This window comes from Schistocerca serialis, chromosome 2 (genome assembly GCF_023864345.2).
Source record: "Schistocerca serialis cubense isolate TAMUIC-IGC-003099 chromosome 2, iqSchSeri2.2, whole genome shotgun sequence".
In the NCBI taxonomy this organism is placed as follows: Eukaryota; Metazoa; Arthropoda; class Insecta; order Orthoptera; family Acrididae; genus Schistocerca; species Schistocerca serialis.
The window spans coordinates 983,679,192-983,703,121 of record NC_064639.1 but is presented as its reverse complement, the minus strand read 5'-3'; the positions used below and the strand labels follow the sequence as shown (position 1 = coordinate 983,703,121).

At 40.8% G+C, this 23,930-nt stretch overlaps 1 protein-coding gene across 1 annotated transcript in view; it reads left to right on the top strand.

The window, feature by feature from the left end:
* LOC126456574 (voltage-dependent T-type calcium channel subunit alpha-1G) overlaps positions 1-23,930 on the top strand; it is a 795,987-nt gene that overhangs the window by 34,314 nt on the left and 737,743 nt on the right. Inside the window, exon 3 of the mRNA XM_050092321.1 lies at positions 9,821-9,918. Within this exon, the coding sequence (XP_049948278.1) occupies positions 9,821-9,918 (98 nt within the window). The remainder of the gene's footprint in view (positions 1-9,820; positions 9,919-23,930) is intronic.

The window sequence follows — 23,930 nt, the reverse complement described above, 5'->3', positions numbered from 1 at the left end:
AAGCGACAAATCTGTCGGCCTTTTAGTTCCACAGCGGCGTCCATGTCTCGTAAGATGAATATTGCTGGTTCAGATTCGATCTCGGGCATGCTGATGTTTTAATAGTGGCGTTAAAGTATGCATTCTGAATGTTTATAATATAGTAAATTTATAGAAGGAAATATGTAGTCACATATAAAGAATGTTTCTGAAACACTTTCGTATAATTTGAGCTAGCCTTGTTCACATGAAAAAATTTAAATCCTTCGAACTATATTGTCCAGACAGAAGTACCGTTTTCACGGGCCATCGGTTTTTGGTGGAGGAGTTTTTAACTTTATATTTAGTAGAATGATACTGCCCAACATGGTTGTAGGTGGTGATACTAAAGGTAAGCTTGGTCTTGAAACTTTCAACACTCGAGACATTATTGCTTATCGCGCATTTCAGGTATCAGAAGCTTTAAACAGGGACATCGTTAACATCATATTTCAGTTCTAGTTATAAGGACTCGCAATGTTCGTAAGGCCAATGAGACTGGCGATATATTGCTACAGATACGTGTTTCTATTTCATATTTGTAAGATTTGGGGTTATTCTGGTCAAAAAATTCACACGTCGATTGGTGGTGAGCTACATGATAAACTTTTTCTATCCTCATTTCGGGAACAGGCAGGTTTAATTTTATGAGAAGCCGCGCCAACGGTTTAAGACGAGAGGCCCTGCAGTTGCACCCGAACGCGTTTAATGACGAAAGTCAGCTGCTGACTTTTGCCGAATATCACAAACTTTTACCGTATATCACAAACGACTAATTATGGAAGTTTAAGACTCGCTAATATGCCTGAGCGAGAAGAATATGTCCCGCTCGCTGACCAAGAAGGCTCTGACATCAGCACATAATTTTTCGCCGAAGCAAATGATACATATCATAGCGGCACGTGAGAAGGCGATACTTCAGAGGCATTCGTGTACAAATGCTACTCTGAATAGGAGTCGGCGCCTAAACGTCATCACCGATTTCGTCGTGGTTAATGGTGTGTGCAGCACTGGCCACAAACGAAGGAGGCAAACAAGGAGCTTCAGATAACCAAGCGTTTAGAAAAAAAATATCATTTTGGCGAGGATCAGACGAGGCGTGATCCTTTTGTGCTAGCGTATTTTACAGGCAGCGTTAGGCGCAGTGGGAAAAATACAGAACAGTAATCCAAGGATCGGGGGGTCGAGACCATAGGTGAAAAAACTTTTTCCTTCCTTTATTTTCAATTTTTACGTTACTACACTGCAAATGTACTGAAATATTAATCATTATATCGTATTTATTAATATCTTCGTAAAAGACATGAAAATCAAAGGCAAAGCAAAATTTGGTTTATGTGTACGTGGGAAAACATGGGAATGTCGTCATAACTGCAAAGAAACTTGGGTATTTGCAACAACCTCATACAAAATTCGAAGAGTATTGCGTGCAGGAAAACAAATTTCTTCTGTCAACTGAATCGTAGGGAGAAAACGCAAATCCACGATTATATAACGAGATCTTTTAAGATGAAAAAGGATTGCCATCATGTAGTATTAAAGTGATTCCCCCTCCCCCCCCCCCCCCCACCCAAATGCATCAGCTGGAGCAACGCTCAGATATTTTTATTATCATGTGAAGAATTTGATCGAAAAATCTTTAAAGCTGCTCTTACCTCATCGAGAGAAAAATAGAAATCCCATCCCGGGAAGACTGTATCGTAATAAATTCATTGCCAAATTTTGTGAAAGGATGCGTTACCCGCGGTTTGCTGCGACCCTGTGAGACGAGAAAGAATCTTTTCTGAAGGCAAGCCAACTTTGTTTCTCTATGGAAACTTTAAAGTCATCATGTCATTGTAAAAATTTGTCGTTTATAATGTGCGCAAGATCCCAATACAATTTTTACGATGAATGTCCCCACAGGAATGTATGAATATAAACTGTTAAATAATAAAAGAATCTAATTTTATATACGAATTTCTCTTTTATGCCTTAGAATCGCTTCCTCGTAATTTATTTGCAATCCAAATTTTCATTAACGTTTTCTTTTCCTGCCTTGTATAAAATATTAAAAGACAGAATATACTGACCAATGTTTTGTTTCACTTGCAGTGTAAGTAATGTAACAATTGAAAATGAAAAAAATGTTTCCACATAGGGACTCGAACCCACTACCTTCGGAGTACCAGTCTATCCTCTTTCCGCTGCTCCAATCTCTCAGTACCGGCAATGCTCACACAAAAGTGTCATACGTCTCCCGTCCGACCTAAAAATACTACTTTTTTCTAAATTTTTGACCATCTGTAGCTCCCACTTCAGTTTCTCTCATTTTTTTCAAAATGGTTCAAATGGCTCTGAGCACTATGGGACTTAACATCTGTGGTCATCAGTCCCCTAGAACTTAGAACTACTTAAACCTAACTAACCTAAGGACATCACACACATCCATGCCCGAGGCAGGATTCGAACCTGCGACCGTAGCGGTCACGCGGTTCCAAACTGAAGCGCTTAGAACCGCACGGCCACACCGGCCGGCCTTTCATTTTTTAACAAGCCCTGCGTATACCATAAATCTGGACGAAATCGGTGATGATGATTAGGCGCAGTGTCTTTGTCAGATGAAGAGATTTGTACAAGAGAGGGATTTTTGGCGGGCAGCATCAAACCAATAAATAGACTGGTGGACTCACAATATCTTCAACTTGTGCGAGTTCTTTCACCTGTGGATGTTCAACCGCAGCACCGATTTTACTGTTGGTTGACTATCGAACTTTTAATCCGTCATTCGTATCTTCAGCCACGTTTACAGACGAGCCAACATTAACAGAAGATGAAATAGTAAATAGTCACAGTCAACATTTGTCAGCGGATGAAACTCGTCATGATGACTGTTGTGTTGGCTGAAGAGCCAACACCTTGTTACTAGAGGAGGCCGCGTTTTAGCTCACGCAGGCTGGCGTGAGAAGGGAAGAACTATACTGACGTGAGGTCTGGGACATGACAAATAATTAGAATTCAGAAAGCGGACGTAATTAATTTGATACTTAACTTTAATCCATTAATGATGAACGTCGCTCTTGACGGTACATAATTCACAATATTATCTGTTCTGGATACATAGTAACTGAATATGGCGCCTTGCTAGATCGTAGCAAATGACGTAGCTGAAGGCTGTGCTAACTGTCGTCTCTGCAAATGAGAGCGTATGTAGTCAGTGAACCATCGCTAGCAAAGTCGGCTGTACACTGGCCCGAGTGCTAGGGAGTCTCTCTAGACTAGACCTGCCGCGTGGCGGCGCTTGGTCTGCAATCACTGATACTGGCGACACGCGGGTCCGACGTATACTAACGGACCGCGGCCGATTTAAAGGCTACCACCTAGCAAGTGTGGTGTCTGGCGGTGACACCAAAATGACATTGAAATGATACCGGCAGGAGTTTATAATTAATAAGTGAGCTACAACTGTAGATGACTGGTAGGGTCGTATTTTCACGCAGCACGGTAAAGGTACTGTCTACTATTATCCCAGACGCGCTATATGATGTAGCGCTAAACATAATATATTCCTAATATATTCCGAGCCACAGCACATAAAAACAGGTTTTTTTTTCCGGCGCTCATACCTCGGGTTCTATTGGTGACACGAAGGTAGGGTCAAATATTTTGGATAGTCCTTGTGGTAACCTGCAGCACTGGGTCAAAGTAAGAATACTACATACTTCCTCCAGCGTACACAAATGGAGCAAATTGGTTGGTGCTTTTTGTATTTGATGTGGTCTAGGTGGGCCTCAAGGGGCTTATGGAGTCATTTCTAGTTCGTGGACGGTACTTTAGAAAACCCCAAAAAAAATTTCCTGCCATTTTTTGTACCAAAACCGTGCCGCATACCCCAAGAAGGCTACGCACAGCAAGTGGCTGAAATTTTTGTTATATATTCCTACGATCCCGCTCTCTAACAACCTTGAAACTTTTTTTGATATGTTACCCGTTTTCGAGATACAGGGTATACACGTAAAATGCGCACGTAAAAATCCGGTCTGAGGCGGAAACGTAGTTTATAAGGTGACGGAGCAAGGAGAAATATGCTATAAATTGTCTCCGTCTTCACCTGGGAGCCCCTTTTTGCATTACTGAAGCACATGCAATTTTTTTGCACGTAAAATCCAGTCTAAGACGAAAAATTACATTTGCGTTACCTATTTCAGTTTCACATAAGTAAACTTGTAAGTTCCGCAGTATATGTTTCTGTATGAAATTTAGCCCAAATTTACCTCACACTGTACGAGAAGTCTACGTATTACCAAAACTATGTATCCACAAACTGTTATTCAACTTAAACTCGTACGCTAACCTTTGACTAAACAGAATCTAATTTGAACTGAACTGTAGTTTGTCTGACTACCACTTGTCCTTATATTAAATGCGCAACTGAACTAAAACAATTATCTGGTCCTAATCAACATTTCCTCTTACCTCGCGTTTCGGGAACATTGTTGCAGATTTCTAGAAAGCACAATAGCAAGCAGCAAGCAGGCACCGGATAAGCTAGATTTCTACTTTTAAGTAAAATTTCTACACTATATTCAGACTGTTGCATACCACATGGTTCAAGGTGGTAATGCGTAATGATAAACATTCTTTTAAACGTGGGATGAGGAGAGTAACTATTCGTATGAAATAATATTTCAAGACAACGATTTTAGAATAAAGTACGTATTCAAAAAGATAGAGTAAAACTTTGCGTGATCTCCACACATAGCACTGGACTGAACAATACTATGCTTACCAAAGTGAACAATGATTTAAAAAGGGTACAATTTTAACAGAGAATTTCTATAAAATCCAAACATCTTAGGCAGTTTACTTGTAAATGTATGATTCAGGGAAGTGGGGTGGTCTTTGTCTCAGCTCTGAGCAAGTGAAAATTATGAATCAGCTGACATTAATCATCCCAACAAACTAGCTGCGCAGTCTATCACCTACAAGTGTTCAACTAAAAACGTATCAGACTGCGCAGAGGCAAAGACTGTGCCCCAACAAGGCCAAGGGTTGTTTAACAGTAACATAGCTTGCTCTCTCCCTGACGTACACATCGATAACTTACAAAAATCAATATGGCATTCCTACCTTACAAACTATCTAAATTTTACTCACCAACACATTTCTTTTCATGTGAGTTACATTCCCTGCTGCAGCAGAGAAAAGAAGGGATCCAGCAGAAAAGAATCCGAATGTGTTCCTCTTTATTTAAAAGACTCAGACTGAAAAATGGGGTACCAACTGCCTCATCCTACCTTCCTCGGCACCTTTAAAATTTTTCCGAAAAATTTTGGCATGAGAATATACTCTCGCATTTTTATGCTGAGATAGGAGACAGTGGCAGTGGCAAACAGACGGAAAAGTAATAAATACTGGAAGGTAGTAGACAGTTGTCGTTTTATAGAAACAGCGAAAGAGACAATGGCAGCGTGAGAGAAAGAGAGGGACACAGTGACGGTGGATCATCATTGACAGTGACAGAAAAGTGTTCAGAAAAGAGTCAAGGAGACATTCCCGGGGAATGGGGGGTTTGGGAGGGAGGGGGAGAGGAAGAAAGGCAAAGAGAAAGTGGAAGTGGGCAAGAGCCACTCGTAATGAGACAAAGAGTATATGACATTGATAATGGGAAAGAGAGAGATAGTCACAGTGAGAAGAGACAGCAGCAGTAGGAAGGAAGTAATGATATACTAGCAGTAAGAGACGGCGAAAGACAGTGACATTGAGAGGAGATTGAATAGCAGGAGAGAACGAAGGAGGCTGGGGCTGTGTAACTGGAGGCAGTAGCAGTTACACACAAAGAGATAATGACAATGAGTTGGGCCGAATGAGTGAGCGGGAAAGGGCGGCTGAGGTTGGATGGGTATGAGCGACTTACAGCGATGGACTAGTGTGTGTGTGATCGAGTTGCAGTTAAGGGAAGTTTGAGGTGAGTTAAGTGGTAAAAAAGTGCGAGTATGTTCGCATGGCAAAATTTTTGGGAAAATTTTTGAAGATGCAGAGGAAAGTAAAATGTGGAAGCTAGTAGATCTCTTTCAGCCCCAGTCTTTTAAATAAACAGGAACACACTCGCATTTTTTGGGCTCTGACAGAAGCATTTTTCCGCTGGTTGATGAATGACCAAGAAGTTACTACACTTTTCTCACTATTAATTATGTTACTAGTAGACCGTATAAGCCTTTTCCATTCAGAAATTGCTGACATCTGGACACTGCGCTGCACTGATTGAAGCCACTATCTAAGGCCGTACTGAGTTTACTGGCACGGTAGCTCAGCGTGTTCGGTCAGAGGGCTGGCCGCCCTCTGTAATAAAAAAGCTGAGTGAAATATTCAACGATGAATTTGAAGTAGTGTTATGTAATGTCCGCTCAGACCAAATGATGAGAACAATGGCGAACAAAAATAAGAAAGGTGGGTACACAGGTTCCTGTTAGATAACCACCGTTAAGCACCATCGTGTGTGGCCAGTTCTTGAATGGGTAACTGTCCGGGTCCTGTTAACAAATTTTCCTTTACAGTAGAAAGAGTGGGAGGGGTGGTGGCGTAAGGGTTCATGATCGCCAATCTTTGCGCCAGTGTCCTAGATTCAATTCCAAACCTCTCCGCAGTCTCACGAAGTGAGGGCATGCAACACTGTTGATTGTCATCCACCTGTCGGATGAGGCGTTATACTCCTCAAAAAATGGTTCAAATGGCTCTGAGCACTATGGGACTTAACATCTTAGGTCATCAGTCCCCAAGAACTTAGAACTACTTAAACCTAATCAACCTAAGGATATCACACACATACATGCCCGAGACAGGATTCGAACCTGCGACCGCAGCGGTCGCGCGGTTCCAGACTGAAGTGCCTAGAACCGTTATGCTCCTCAACGGGACTCTCTGTGCTCTTCGAGAAGAGAAAGCTATGTGCCAGCGAGGTATTTCATCGTCTCCCTTCTCTTATCATGTCGAATACTACACACACACACACACTACAGTCATATAAACTTAACAGACACACTCACATACAGCTCTCATACTTCGCGAACAAGTTATACCTGCGGCCGCGTAGCGTAGGGAAAACCTTTGCAGTTAAGGCGGCTGAACCTACCCTTCGGGATCTCCCAGCCATTCTTGATATAAAACTTAACTTTAGTGAAGCCACTTTTCACACACCCACAGTATATCTTCCAAGGAGGGTGCCAATATGTCTCCTGGAATCGTTTTCAGGTCTAGAACAGTAATCTGCAGTAATGCATTGTTTGACTTATGTTGAAATAAATCCATAACTCCTAGATGACCATTTAAGCATCTTCAGATATCGGGAGAGCTGAGGCTGGGGTAACGCATATGATACCCTTATGAAATCGCCGATTTCGACAACATATTGACAGCAGGTTACACATGGGTCAGGCTCTTCAGTATGGTAAACAGCTGACAGCTCCAGCTGTTGATTTATTTTACATAATAGCTCACTTAACAACTGCAAATAAATACTCATTTAATAAACTGTAAACAACTCCACCGTATAAACACAAGCTCAGTGAAATATTTTGTTGTCTCACTTAAGAGAACTGGACAGGAAATGCTGGGGAGGTACAGACTGTCATTAACATGAAAATCGAGCAGCGCTCATTGTTAGATAAGGTGGCTTCTCCCCGAAGAACGCTACAGCTGCAGTATAGGCGGCACTAGCAGTTTAGAACAGTGTGCAGAGATTTATGTGGATTCTGTCCATATGCGTTTCTGGCGTTAGTAACTCATATCTATATTCAACATAGTGTTAATGCACTTTGAGGAAAATAAACATCCCCTTGGTATGTCTGCACGCTGTATCGCCAGTGATTCAAAAGGCGCGAAGCCGAGGGTCGATACAGCTTTGTGAAACATCCTGTAGTTGTCCTTTGTGATGTGGTGTGGTAGATAGGTTGGGGAATCACCTTTCGCAGGCCTACGATGGAGGGAGCTGCATGACAACATTCCGGCGACACGTCTTCCCTCGCGCATCTACCCTCCACCCCTGTCGTCTGCACCCTGTTACAGCGACACCCCCGGGATAACAAGGCCGCCCAGCAGTGTTAGTGACGTCACACTAAGCGGCCCATAGCCGACGCAGCAGTCCACGGACACCTCCGTACAGACGCGCCTGATGCTAACGATCTTCTGTCCGTCATACAGAAAGGAGCGAACTATAATTCGAACCAAAGACCAAATTATATATATTCTTGTAAACAGCATAAAGGTTCATAACGAAATACCGATTACATATACGGGCAGGAATAAGTTTAATCGATTGAGGAACTTTGCCACTATTTTATAATTGTCAGAACACTATTTAGCTTTAAAACTCGCATACAGGTGGTGACAAATGCCAACTGACAGCAAGAATTAACATTTTCAAGCTATTACACTGAAAGTAAATTATCTTAAACACTGTCATACATAGCAAAACCTTCACAACTTTCGTTTACAATAAGGTAACAAGAGTTCGCTTTATCTCATACAACACATGACTATTGTGAATTTACTCGTATGTTCATGGCGACAGCTCTTTTCAAGAATTTTTACAAGTTTATCCCCAGAAATAAAGAATGGAAACAAAAGATAGATATCAAATATTCTCCTTTTAACATAGACATCACTGAACACAAGATTCTGTCTTGCACTGTGATACTAAGGGATTGTTCTTTCCTTTAAGAGAAGCCTGACAATTTGAAGTTCACTCTGTTATTGAAGATACACTTCTTGAAACAATATTAAAAATGTTATGAAAGGTAAGGAAATGAAAAACAACCAAGTGCATTACATGTAAGAATGTGAGCAAAAGGCTGAGGCTCTCTTTACTTACCATTTTCAATCTCTCTACAGCTTTTCCACGTATAAATCACCAACTGCAAGTCTCATTATTGCTGTCTGTTACTAACAAAGTGCTTTTCTGTTTAGAAAACCTGACAATTTGATGTTCATTCTAGTACTGAAGATAAACACATTTCAGAGGAGTTCTAGAACCTATTCCTGCCCGTATATGTAATCGGTATTTCGTTATGAACCTTTATGCTGTTTACAAGAATATATATAATTTGGTCTTTGGTTCGAATTATAGTTCGCTCCTTTCTGTATGATGGACAGAAGATCGTTAGCATCAGGCGCGTCTGTACGGAGGTGTCCGTGGACTGCTGCGTCGGCTATGGGCCGCTTAGTGTGACGTCACTAACACTGCTGGACGGCCTTGTTATCCCGGGGGTGTCGGTTACAGCCCCGAAACGCAATTTATCAATACGGCTCTACTGCCCTCAGAAGTGGTGCACAAATGTAATATTTGTTTTTAACCAACTTCGTTTAGCAATAAGCATTAATTTTATCCTATGAAGGCATTATTTTTAATAGTCCGCGAGTTTTCTATCCCCTATAACGCAGAAAGTATTAGCCCTAGAGAAAATATGAATAGGAACTTTTCTGCAGGTAATTTAATTTAGTTAAGTTTTGTACTCGGAAACATTTTCACTTGAAGCCGCGGATTTCTATTTATTCGAGTAAAACGTAATGAAAGTAACCTTTAAACTCCGCCACCCCAATGCTGCTCCCCGCCGGTGAGGATTTTTAGTATGTTGTTTACGACACTCCCTATAACTGCACAAAAATCTGCGACTACACGATTTTTTTTCCTCTAATTTTCCTTTGTTGACTGGACTACTAGTCGAATCAGACAGGTCAGTTTTCTCTAGGTCATTCGTAATCTTCCTTCCTGCCAAAAACGCAGAGACAGGTACTTACGGCACTTTGCTTGTCTTGTTTGTTCCAGGGCACTGGAGTACTGCCTGAACGTGGAGAACATGAACCTGTCCGCCATCCGAACCATCCGCGTGCTGCGGCCTCTGCGCGCTATCAACAGGATACCAAGTGAGTTCTACTCCGTCACGCTACCCGCACTCGCCGACACTAATGTTTATTATAAGAAACTTTACAACGTAAAATCATTTTATTTTAAAGCATGTATAATACCCAGAGAAAGCTCTAGTGTAAAGTAACGAAAATACAACTTTCGGTTATCCCCACTCCAAAAACGATTTCTTCTCGTAAATGGCACATCCCAGCATAGTGGCAGATTAGTCGAAACTTTTAACTTTGTCTAACACTGTTTCCCATAACGCTGACAATTTTATTCCAGTTCTAGGTGCTATGACAATAACCGAATACTGGTTTTCTTATTCACTTTTATGCAAGTTTTTAGCCATTATGGAATTACTATTGGACGACGATGTAAACAAAAATAGTAAATGAATCCGAGAGCAAAAATCTGCACTCAAACCCCTTGAGGCTGTAATATAGGTGTTTCTCACGATGATACACTCTGCTTTCTCAGAATCATCACTTATCTATCTACCCTTTGTGGTGTTGTAAAAACTGCAATGTTAAAATATTAGGTACTAAAGTAAAATGTAGGATGAAAGTGGGTGACGTTCGGTACAAGCCTGCTCCATCTTCATTATCTTCATTTTTCTAACACCACTTTATGATATAATTTTATAATCGATTATCGATTATTAAAGCAAACTTGACCGCGACAACTAGCAACAGAGTCTTGGATCCTAACCTAAATTGATATTACATAATTTCTATTTTTATGCATAATATTTGTTGATAACAACAGCATACCATTGCTAACTGCTTCCTGATTTCAAGATACCGTTCAATGCTTCCGAAATTATGTGAGAAGTCTGTATTTCGAATATTGTAACCAGCTAAACCTTCGTCACGCGATATTTCGCTACCATGAACTCAAGGTCTATAACAACTGAAGATCATAATAAGACTATAAGTTTTATTTGGGACCCACTCATTTGGCTAGTTCCAAATATTGTTTTTCACGTATCAACGATGAGTCATGATGCAATACTGAAATTCAACTACACAACTATTTTTAAAAGTAGCGGTCACTTAACTGATGTTAAGAACAAAAGGTCACGTTTTATACATATCACTATAAACCGAGTGCATCAGCTGAGCTGATAGTAACGCAATATCAGTAAAAAATATTAAGTTCTCTAGAACTTCGGAAATATTACAGACTCGCAAAATCTAATACCAGTTTTGAAATCTGCCAAAAAATTCCTTCAAGATAAGATATTTTATGCGTCATTTCACAATCGCTATAAATTTCGTGAAAATTATGTTTATTTTACTTTACTAAGAAGTCATAACGAGATGTGGAAGGAATAATACACTTACATATTGTTTCCAGCACATTAATATGCATTTCGGTTAATTTATGAGACGAAATATAAACTCATTTAAGTAGAAAGTAGTGTAGATTCAAGTAGTACTACCCATCAGGCAGCTTAATTTTATTAGGAATTATATATTTATATTTCGTTTTTCTTGCATCACCTCCTTCAAATGGGTAGGGGGAGGGGCGCTTGTATAAAGATTTTTAAGAGACTCGAAAGGCAGTTCTGAGTTAGATAAAATTGAGGTAGCTCGTTAGACTTCCAGTACATTGTTTTTTACGATTGCCTGCCAAAGTTAGGTCGACAACACTGGAAACACATGGTTGATGCTTGCAGTTATTGTGAAATCTGCTTGTAATCTGTGTTTACGTAATAAATGTGATGGAGACATGTTTCGTCTTTGCTTGGTTCATCGAACACAATGACGAGCACAAGTGAACACTGGGACCAGACTCCTGGAATGGATTGCAGTCGGTTTCATTAATTCAGCATGTTACGAAATCCTCAAGTTAGGTCTGTGGCTCAGAATTTAACTGTTCAGTATCATCGAGTTTAGAAAACGCCATAATGTTTCAAACCAGCTACTATCGAGTTCAGTTCTAGCCTGCTAAGAAGGCTGAAACTGTGGTGTCGATTGACGAGCTTGTCAAACTTTCCTTTTCCTTCATTAAAAACCGTGAAAATATTTTAAAGATATTTTTGAGATTACCGCAGTACATTCTAAGACAAAAAAACAATCCTCCACGAAGGAAGTATCTGAACGGGACGGAAACCGGTAGGATCGACGTACATGTACATACAAACAAATGATATCAATCTCAGGAGAATTGGATGATTCATTAAAAAGAAACAGCTTCACGAACACGCTGGTCCATCTCGAGCCCTTACGCGAGCAGCTATCTGGCTTGGCACTGATTGATAGAGTTCCTGGATGTCCTCGTGAGGGATTTCATGTCCAATTCTGTCCAATTAGAGAGTTAGATCGTCAACAACCAGAACCTGTTGGAAGGCACAGCTCATAATGTTCCAAATGTTCTGAATTTGGGAGAGATCAGGCGACCTTGCTGGCCGAGGTACGGTTTGGCTAGCACGAAGACAAGCAGTAGAAACATTCGCCGTGTGCTGGCGGGCATTATCTTCCTGAAATGCAGGCACAGGCAGACGTGGCTTGCCATGAAGAGCAATTAAACAGGTCGCAGAAAACAGTCAAAGTATTGCTGTACTGTAAGGGTGTCGCAGATGAAACCCAGGGGGTTCACAAGTCTTTTGTGACTACGTGGTTGGCAGCCATGGAGTCCCAACCTTTGCCCCATTACTTTCTTTCCGTACTGTATGTTTATATTTCCACTATCCCTTTCTCCTCTGCCTCTCCATCGGATGGCTTTCTTGATGCTGACCCTGCTTGGACCTAGTTTATGACTGAGACTCGAATTCCCACGTCCGACGTCATCGAGCACCTGCAAGGTGGTAGCCCCATGACGAAGCAAATATCGCACTGAAGTTAAAACCTTCTGGGTTATTAGGCAGCGTCATATTTCTTCTAAAATGATCGATGTTTCGACCCCTCTGCTAGGATCTTCCTCAGGATCAGTAGTAGTGGACACCGGAAGATCCTGAGGATGATCCCAGCAGTTGGGTCGAAATGTCGATCATTTGAGAAGAAATATGATGCGGCCTAGTAACCTAGACGATTTTAACTTCAGTGACAACGGCCCCTAAAGCCTGTAGACTTACATATGTATCGCACTGTTGGTGCCTTAGTTGAAAACTCGCCATGTAGGCGAAGGAGTATATGGCTCTGAGCACTATGGGACTTAACATCTGAGGTCATCAGTCCCCTAGAACTTAGAACTACTTAAACCTAACTAACCTAAGGACGTCACACACATCCATGCCCGAGGCAGGATTCGAAGGAGTATATGCCCATCGTCACTGGGGCTCGGGGATTCCAAGCAACGGACTACTGGCCAGGTAGCCATTGCTGAGGTTGGGTGGCGCCCATGCGCCAGCAACTGTGGCCGAGCGGTTCTAGGCGCTTTAGTCAGGAACCGCGCTGCTGCTACAGACGCAGGTTCGAATCCTACCTCGGACATGGATGTGTGTGATGTCCTTAGGTTAGTTAGGTTTAAGCAGTTCTATGTCTAGGGGTCTGATGACCTCAGATGTTAGGTCCCATAGTGCTTAGAACCATTTGAACCATTTTTTGTGGCGCCCATGGGGAGAGCCCCCGTTCGGAGTTGGTGGCACAATGGCGGATGAAGTTACTTCTTGCTGATGTCCATAATGCCCCCGCAGTATCTGTGGTTGAAAAGTCCTCCTTCTAATGCAGAGAGATGTGACTAAAATATTCCCTTCCATCGTGGCACTGTGGGAGGGCTAAGCGGCAAGCAGAAGCAGACAAATTACCCCCCCCCCCCCCCCCCCCAATAGTTAGTTTGCACAAGAAATGATGGGGATTTCTTCTTGGCCACAAAACCCTTATTCTTTGTGAAGAACTCAGATGACAAGTTTGGGGAAGTGACAGCCATCTCTAAAATGAAAAATAGGTCAATTTCGGTCAAAACAGCGTCCTCTGCCCAGTCACGGGCGCTGCTCGCTTGTAACAACCCGGGTGACATAAGTGTGACCGTCAGTCCCCGTAATCAGTATAGATATTGTAAAAGTAAGTCTACAATATGCGTGCCACTAAAACTCAGAAACGAGTCCCAGTACGATAAACAGAATTTTATAGTTTGGTAGTCCTCTATCCCCTTCAGTGAAGAAGGGGCCCGTTTTTACCTGAAGGGCGCGTTTTAGAAGATAATAAGGTCTGGGAAGTTTCCCCTCTAGTAATTCTAGAACATTTCAGAACATCCGAGAGTATTCGAGAACATTCCAGAACATTCTAGAGCATTCCACATCACTCCAGAATGTTCCGGAATGTTCCACAATGATCCAGGACGTTCTGGAATGTTTGGGAATAGTCTGGAATATTCGGGAAGATTCCACTTCCCAGACCATTGTGGGATATTTCAGAACACTCTCGACTGTTGTGGAATGTTCTGGAACGTTGTGGCCAATTCGAAGCCTTCTGGTATGTTATGGAATTCGCCATTTTCGGGGAGGGGGGGGGGGGGCGGGGCTACATTGGTAGGAGTACATAAAGCAAGACCCGTCGTGGGTTCGAAAGTCAATTTATTATCAGTGACGAAGGGAGGAATCGAAAGATAGTCGAGTGAGTGAATAAAAACAAACAGAGAAGAGCGAGTGATCAAAGTGGTGCAGTGGACTGAATATCAACCGAAAATAAAGTTTGAAAAGCATGTTAAGTGTACTTAGTGTATTTGTTAATAACAAGTTGATTTGGCTTATATTTTAGACGCTCCCCAAACACAAAAGAGGAGGAGATCTTGCCTGTTCTGAGGCAAAACAGCGAAAAAACGAAACAGACGAAATGCGCGAAGCATGTTTAAGTTCCTGACGAACGACAATGAGCACCATGAGAAGCAGAGAAACCGAAGAACAAAGAAATGATCGGATGGAAGAATCAAGAATTCCGACAAAATCTTCTTATAAACGATTGCCAACTCAAACCAGCCATGAAAATGTTACCTACAACCTAACAAATGAAGCATTCCATTATGACCCGATGAAAGAATATAACATGGACAAAAATCATAAAAATGGATAACATCTATCAATTTTGCAATGCGAAAAAACCAGGATTCGGTTGCTTGAATGGAAAAATTTGATTACCACCACTAGAAACACCTAAGCAGGATTTTTTACATTACATGACCAGAGAAACTACGGATCAAAATAACTTCAAAATATAAAAGTGTACATTGTATGCTTCCAAATGACTTCTTTCTATGTCACTTCCATCAACACTAACAGGGATGAAATAGATTATGTTCTTTCTTTCCATCCAAGGACAACTCTATCACAGCATGGGGTCATTACTACCACTACGCAACGAACACTAAAAATTTCTGCAAGTATATTTCATCGGAAATGAAGAAACAGAAACTGATCAACGATGCACAAATATCAGTGGAATGAGAGGAGAAGTAGTCCCTGATGTACAGAGAATCTTACACAAATACTATCAACTGATTCACATATTGAAAACAGCACTACACCGAATTATTTCTGATGACTATAAAGTTATAATTCGAGCCGACAGAAGACCACCTGGAGAACGCGAACGTCTATTTAATGCACGTTAGACAGACGAAGTCGTCATCGTAATTGTGGACAATGAAAATACAAGCCGTGACGTAGATGTACATTGAAGAAGAGAACGACTAAAATGCACAGCAGAGACTCGCCGTTCATTTGATGTCCTCCGATATCTGCTAATATTTCTGCACGGAAAGGACGGGTATGATTTTAATATGAAACAAATCCAACCTGAACCAGGCGTAGAAACAAACAAAAAAGTCACTTCCACGGAGTTCTATCCTTACCGCTTAATGATCAGGGACAATAGAACATACTGTCACATCCTCAACGCTAGCCGTTTATTCCAACAATTCCAGGAAGATATACATGCAAAAATAGAGGCGGAACGGATGACTTACACAAGACTGAATCAGAAGAAACTACGCACGGAAGAATACATCCACCTTCGAGACGCAGTCATAAACGACGGAAACACTGATGACATTGGAACAATGGTAATCTTACCCTCATCATACATAGGAAGTCCGAGATACAAGCACGAATACACTGAAGATGCTATGACCTACACAAGAAAATATGGACCACCTGACCTCTTCATAACGTCACATGCAATTCATCGTGGCCAGAAATCAAACAACAACTATGATACGGACAAGCCCCCATGCATCGGCAAGACATAAGAGCCCGAGTTTTCCGACAAAAACAAGTGAGATTTATTGAATTCATCACAAAAGCACCATACCTTTCCTTGCTGGATGTACACAATCGAATGGCATAACCGAGGACTACCTCACACAATGTCGTGTGGCCACACGACAGAATTCATCTCACGGATATCGATAAAATCATCTAAGCCGAATTTACGAATCCCCAAGAAGATCTGGAACTGTGCGATGCATAGCTGAAAGCATGATTCACGGACCATGTGGCCTTTAAACCCGATTCACCATGAGTGATGGAAAATGTACAAAAAAATGCCACAAACCGTTCTTGGAGACGCTCAAACTGGTGTTGATAGCTGTCACAAGTACAGAATACGATCGCCCAGGAAAGGTGGCTTCACAACAAAAATACGAATACGAGGTAGCGACGAACTGTAAATAGATAATCAATGGAAAGTACCATATGACACACTACTTTCCAAAATGTTCCAAACACAGATAAACGTAGAATACTGCAGTTCAAATATGTCTGTATGTATGCGAAGGCAGTGACATGGCAGTATTTCATTTAGCCAAAGGCAGCGAAAAAAAATAATAAAAGACGGCGAGATGATGTACCATATTACCATATGGTAAGATAACTTAACAGCAAAGAAGAAGAGTTGTAGGTTTTCAGTTTCCTCGTACACGAACGGGAACCGGCTGTACAACATCTAGCTCTAGATTTGGAGAATGGACAGAGAATTTACTTCACAAAAGACACTACCAACGAGACTAAAGGTGAATCGCCTCGGAACACAACATTAACAGATTTTTACCAACAGTGACAAATGGAGCCATTAGCGAAAACACTACTAATGTCGTCGTCCCTATCTATTATCTATTACATGTGAAACACAACAAGAAAAATATTTCAAAGACGAAAACATCTGCTTTTCCTGAAGACCTACATATGTGTTAATTATTAGTTAATTTCTTGGAAATTCATTCAAATAATGTCGACATTTCGTTAGAAATTATGGAAACAATAGAAGAAACGGGATATAATTGACGATTCCATAAACTGGGGTTCGAACGATGATTGTCTTGCTAATTAAAGTTCGAAACAAAAACGCATTACCTCCCTAAACCTAAGAAAACAGCTTTCAGTGTTAAAGAAAAGATTATAAATTATTTGGTCAAACGAAGAAGGGACAAAACACTTAAAGTTAAGCAATGGGAATTGTATAAAAAGAACAAACATTTACACGAAGTACGAAATGCACGCCAAAATGAAACTCGCTAAATTGTGAAAGAAAAACTATCTGAAAGATTTAGAACTGCTCGTGGGAATCAATGCACCTTTACCGAAAGAGATCTACGTGACATGGCCCTCTGAACTGCAAATGAGATTAACAATACAGATTTCCTGGTTTCTTCGACCTAGTTCAACAGATTCAGGAAATAATACGAAAAAGGAAGTCGCAAAATTACGAAGTTTTCTTGAAGTAAACGTGCAGAGGAGGTGTGATTAAACGTAATACTTTAGAGAAAAGGGGACTGATGACCATAGATGTTAAGTCCCATAGTGCTCAGAGCCATTTTGCACTTTAGAGAAATTCGTAACTGACGTAAAGATTAAGCTTCTTGTTATACCCTAAGACACTGTGTATAAAGCCAATCAGTCCGGTTTCGTGCAAGAACTGCGTGTAAACTACATTTTGTCATTTCGAGTGAAAGAACTAGAGAGTCGCTTCTTCCGTCGATGAATGCTATAACACATTCCTGTACAACAACACCAGTGATACGTGTCAGTGGATTATTGTTTCGCCAGTTTTATTCCTGTATTCAGGAACCTCAAGGCAAATTAGAGTCAACAATTTAAAAAAAGTAATGTTTAGTTGCAAAGCTATTACAAACGACGTAGCAGAATCTGGAAATATGGAAGAGAGTACTTTTCAGTGCTACATACGAAACCTCATCTTAGCAGTTACAACAAGTAACGCATTGCTTTTGTTGGACTCTTGGCCTACACAGAACATCACGTCTGTCTTTAGGAGGGCGAAAAGATTCAGCCTCTCAATGAAGAACTTTTTCGGCACTGTAAAGCATTTTTCAGAAAATTGCCAAACAACAGAATTTTTTATACCTCTTGGTCATTTCAGGCTTGTCAGCGGAACAGTGTTCTTAAACTTCAGTCACTTGCGCGTTGTCAGTTTGCAACAACGGCTTTTAAGGATATGATGAATTACGCAGCACAGTACACGAAAAAACGCCCATAGGCATTTCTTAGTACATCCCAGTTTTGTATAAATAAAACTAGTAATTACTGTGACGTGCTTAATTCATAAATCCTTCCTTTCTCAGAAGTGTATGGTGGAAAAAAAATGTTTTTTTCCCCGTCAAATAGACACTGCGCATTTTTGTAACGACTACTGGAAATAATCAAGAAAGTGTTTCATTGTTAGTAAAATTTACATTATTCAACACTATCATAAGAGAAGCGCTACAGAAATTCTTAGAAAATATTTTATATCAACATAGTGATGTTCCGATCGATAGAAGTCGTCTGTAATTTAACATCATACATTGCCTTCATGTTCTTTCCTCTGCTAGTCACTTGTATAACAATTACATCTGCAACAGTTCAGCTGCCGATATGAACTGCAATTATTCAAAAAATTAAAGATTTGAGACTTTTTATACGGTTTAAGTGTTCAAAATTCCCGTGTGTACACTTTGCACTTCGAGGTACGCGGCACTAAGTTCCCTTGTCATGGCTGCGTCTATTTGTTCGCAGAGTCGCGCGCCAGGCAGGAAGAGTTATGCAAACCGCTGTTATAAGCCGTTCTTGTGCTACAAAAATGAGTCTGATTGTACAATTTCCTAGTACGTACACAGTCTAAAAAAAATGTCACTTTCAGCACGCTTATTCAGGCACTTATGTCAGAGCTGTATTCCAGTTTATTAACTGCAGCTTACTTTTTTCACCATTCTTCTGCAAACGTTATAGAACTGTACAAAAAATTTTAAACCAGTTTAAAAGAAAAGCAAATTGCATTCCTTCCTCAACGGGATATGACATGCCTAGATGATTTTCAGAACAGCCGTTCGTGGGGTTATGAAACAACACTGAAACAAAAAATCTTGCAAAAAGACGGTATTTGTCTACTTATTTTATTACTGTTCAAGAACAGGAGAACAGAATTTGAAATTATATGATGATGCGAATCGATACTGTATCAAGTACTCTGCCGCTGAACTTGGTACTTTAATCTCATACGTCTGCCACAAGGATTTCGAAAAGTTTCATATGATTCATTTCCCGCTAGATGAACGAACAAGTTTCTTGTTATAGCCAGCTAAGCGAATTTTCCTCACAAGCTCTTCGTGCAGAAGCGTTCGGAAGAAATTCCTAGATATGGAGTCTTAGATGCTTCAGCAATGGAGTAATTGGGGCGTTTGCAGGAGAATCATGTCCTCTAGAGGAAGTCACTAAGTGATGCCTCGAACGTACATAAATAAACATGATGAAAGTTAGGTTCTGCAAGAGATTCCGCACGCAGAAAAGATTAGGAAACGAACAGTCCCTACAACTCTGTGCAGAAAACATAGCTACTAATGAAAGGAAAATTTTGTCTTTTTTAATCCAGCGACCGAAGATGTCGTCCGGCTCCGGCATTTTCTCGTTATGGTTGGAATCGAGATTTTTGTCATGAAAAGGAAAGTAATACATGAACTAGCAAACAATATTCGAGTACTTTAAAAGATCGCCACAAATAAATTAAGATGAAGAATGAAACAATATACGAGTATACGCATTCACATATTGAGTAAAAAATGTTCATTAATAAAAGTGATATTGATAATTATAAATTCTGTACCATTTAGGGGAAACTACAGCCGTAATTTTTCCCGAGGACATGCAGCTTTACTGTATGATTAAATGATGATGGCGTCCTCTTGGGTAAAATATTCCGGAGGTAAAATAGTCCCCCATTCGGATCTCTGGGCGGGGACTACTCAAGAGGACGTCGTTATCAAGAGAAAGAAAACTGGCGTTCTACGGATTGGAGCGTCGAATGTCAGATCCCTTAATCGGACAGGTAGGTTAGAAAATTTAAAAAGGGAAATGGATAGGTTAAAGTTAGATATAGTGGGAATTAGAGAAGTTCGGTGGCAGGAGGAACCAGAGTTTTGGTCAGGTGAATACAGGGTTATAAATACAAAATCAAATAGGGGTAATGCAGGAGTAGGTTTAATAATAAATAAAAAAATAGGAGTGCGGGTAAGCTACTACAAACAGCATAGTGAATGCATTATTGTAGCCAAGATAGACACGAAGCCCACGCCTACTACTGTAGTACAAGTTTATATGCCAACTAGCTCTGCAGATAACGAAGAAATTGATGAAATGTATGATGAGATAAAAGAAATTATTCAGATAGTGAAGAGAGACGAAAATTTAATAGTCATGGGTGACTGGAATTCGAGAGTAGGAAAAGGGAGCGAAGGAAACATAGTAGGTGAAAATGGATTGGTGCTAATAAATTAAAGAGGAAGCCGCCTGGTAGAATTTTGCGCAGAGCATAACTTAAACATAGCTAACACTTGGTTCAAAAATCATGAAAGGAGGTTGTATACATGGAGGAACCCTGGAGATACTAAAAGGTATCAGATAGACTATACAATGGTAAGACAGAGATTTAGGAACCAGGTTTTAAATTGTAAGACATTTCCAGGGGCAGATGTGGACTCTGACCACAATCTATTGGTTATGACCTATAGATTAAAACTGAAGAAACTGCAAAAAGGTGGGAATTTAAAGACATGAGACTTGGATAAACTGAAAGAACCAGAGGTTGTACAGAGTTTCAGCGAGAGCATTAGGGAACAATTGACGGCAATGGGGGAAAGAAGTACAGTAGAAGAAGAATGGGTAGCTTTGAGGGATGAAGTAGTGAAGGCAGCAGAGGATCAAGTAAGTAAAAAGACAACGGCTAGTAGATATCCTTGGGTAACAGAAGAAATATTGAATTTAATTGATGAAAAGAGAAAATATACAAATGCATTAAATGAACCAGGCAAAAAGGAATACAAACGTCTCAAAAATCAGATCGACAGGAAGTGCAAAATGGCTAAGCAGGGACGGCTAGAGGACAAATGTAAGGCTGTAGAGGCTTATCTCACAAGAGGTAAGATAGATACTACCTACAGAAAAATTAAAGAAACCTTTGGAGAAAGGAGAACCACTTGCATGAATATCAAGAGCTTTGATGGAAACCCAGTTCTAAGCAAAGAAGGGAAGGCAGAAAGGTGGAAGGAGTATATAGAGGGTCTATACAAGGGCGATGTACTTGAGGACAATATTATGGAAATTGAAGAGGATGTAGATGAAGATGAAATGGGAGATATGATACTGCGTGAAGAGTTTGACAGATCACTGAAAGACCTGAGTCCAAACAAGACCCCCGGAGTAGACAACATTCCATTAGAACTACTGGTAGCCTTGGGAGAGCCAGTCCTGACAAAACTCTAGCATCTGGTGAGCAAGATGTATGAAACAGACGACATACCCTCAGACTTCAAGAATATAATAATTCCAATCCCAAAGAAAGCAGGTGTTGACAGATGTGAAAATTACCGAACTATCAGTTTAATAAGTCACAGCTGCAAAATACTAACGCGAATTCTTTGCAGACAAGTGGAAAAACTGATAGAAGCCGACCTCGGGGAAGATCAGTTTGGATTCCGTAGAAATGTTGGAACACGTGAGGCAATACTGACGCTACGACTTATTTTAGAAGAAAGATTAAGGAAAGGCAAACCTACGTTTCTAGCATTTGTAGACTTAGAGAAAGCTTTTGACAATGTGGATTGGAATACTGTCTTTCAAATTCTAAAGGTGGGAGGGGTAAAATACAGGGAGCGAAAGGCTATTTACAATTTGTACAGAAAGCAGATGGCAGTTATGAGAGTCGAGGGGTATGAAAGGGAAGCAGTGGTTGGGAAGGGAGTGAGACAGGGTTGTAGCCTAGCCCCGATGCTACTCAATCTGTATATTGAGCAAGCAATAAAGGAAACAAAAGAAAAGTTCGGAGTAGGTATGAAAATCCATGGAGAAGAAATAAAAGCTTTGAGCTTCGCCGATGACATTGTAATTCTGTCAGAGACAGCAAAAGGACTTGGAAGAGCAGTTGAATGGAATGGACAGCGTCTTGAAAGGAGGGTATAAGATGAACATCAACAAAAGCAAACCGAGGATAATGGAATGTAGTCGAATTAAGTCGGGTGATGCTGACGGAATTAGATTAGGAAATGAGACACTTAAAGTAGTAAAGGAGTTTTGCTATTTGGGTAGCAAAATAACTGATGATGGTCAAAGTAGAGAGGATATAAAATGTAGACTGGCAATGACAAGGAAAGCGTTTCTGAAGAAGAAAAATTTGTTAACATCGAGTATAGATTTAAGTGTCAGGAAGTCGTTTCTGAAAGTATTTGTATGGAGTGTAGCCATGTATGGAAGTGAAACGTGGACGATAAATAGTTTAGACAAGAAGAGAATAGAAGCTTTCGAATTGTGGTGCTACAGAAGAATTGGGGAGAAGAGGAGCTTGTGGCACAACTTGACTACAAGAAGGTATCGGTTGGTAGGACATGTTCTGAGACATCGAGGGATCACCAATTTAGTATTGGAGGGCAGCGTGGAGGGTAAAAATCGTAGAGGGAGGCCAAGAGATGAATACACTAAGCAGATTCAGAAGGATGTAGGCTGCAGTGGGTACTGGGAGATGAAGAAGCTAGCACAGGATAGAGTAGCATGGAGAGCTTCATCTAACCAGTCTCAGGACTGAAGACCACAACAACAACAACAACCATTTAGTTGATTTCAACGATGTATAATGAAACTCCTATCGTTCTTATTACAGATAGTTAGTCACAAATCCAGACAGGCTGTGAATATGTAGAATATCACCGATAGAACTTTACCTTTCATTTCTCGCAGCTGTTTTCTTGAACAGTACGCGGAACGCCAAACAACATAAATAAAAAGTTTTTTTAACAGAAAACACATTAACAATGTGGGAAGTTTGGTTTTCTAACCTGTTATTTTCTAGTTACCTTTTTTAATGAATCCTCCCCGTTGGCACACTATACGATAGCATTTTTACATAAATGCCTTTGTTCCTGACCTAGCAGAAGATTAAATACGCGTATAATATTAAGCCGGGAAATGGCAGAGCCCGAGAAATCCGAATGTCGCGAAAAACGTGTGAGGAGCGAAATCCAAGCAATGAAAGATAAGTTCCTGTGCGCAAATAACATTGTTTTTCTATAAAATTAATCAGTTTTCGTATTCTGATGTTACAACTGCTCTTGGATCAGAGAATTGGTTTGTTAGAACCTCCACGGACACTTACCTTGCCAGTGAGACGAATTATTGAATCATCCGGAACTCGTACCAAAACCTTGTGGGAAACAAAATTCCTCAATTGGACAGTTGTAATAAAGCTAGAGCTGAACAACCGTCCAGCAAAGCCACTTAAGCTCCTTTCAGTTCTCAGAAGGGATGCAACTTCCGTGTGTTGCTGCGCACGGGAAAGAAGTATGTACAGCACTCTACGACATGCAGTAATGGAATAAAACAGTAACGCAGAGCGCGAACTCAACCAACAGCTCAAAGTGGGCCCTCGACGCACTGCACTGCCTTCTCAAGCGTAATGAGGGCATCCAGTGCGGCAATTAGCGGCTTATTAACTAGTCCACCAAGCGGCCCAACTTCACAGCACTCCTTGTTCAAGGAAGTCTCTCTGCGTTGTTGTTACTTCTTTGTTCCTCTTCTGCAGTTTGCCTCCATTTCTACGCTGTCGTTCACAGT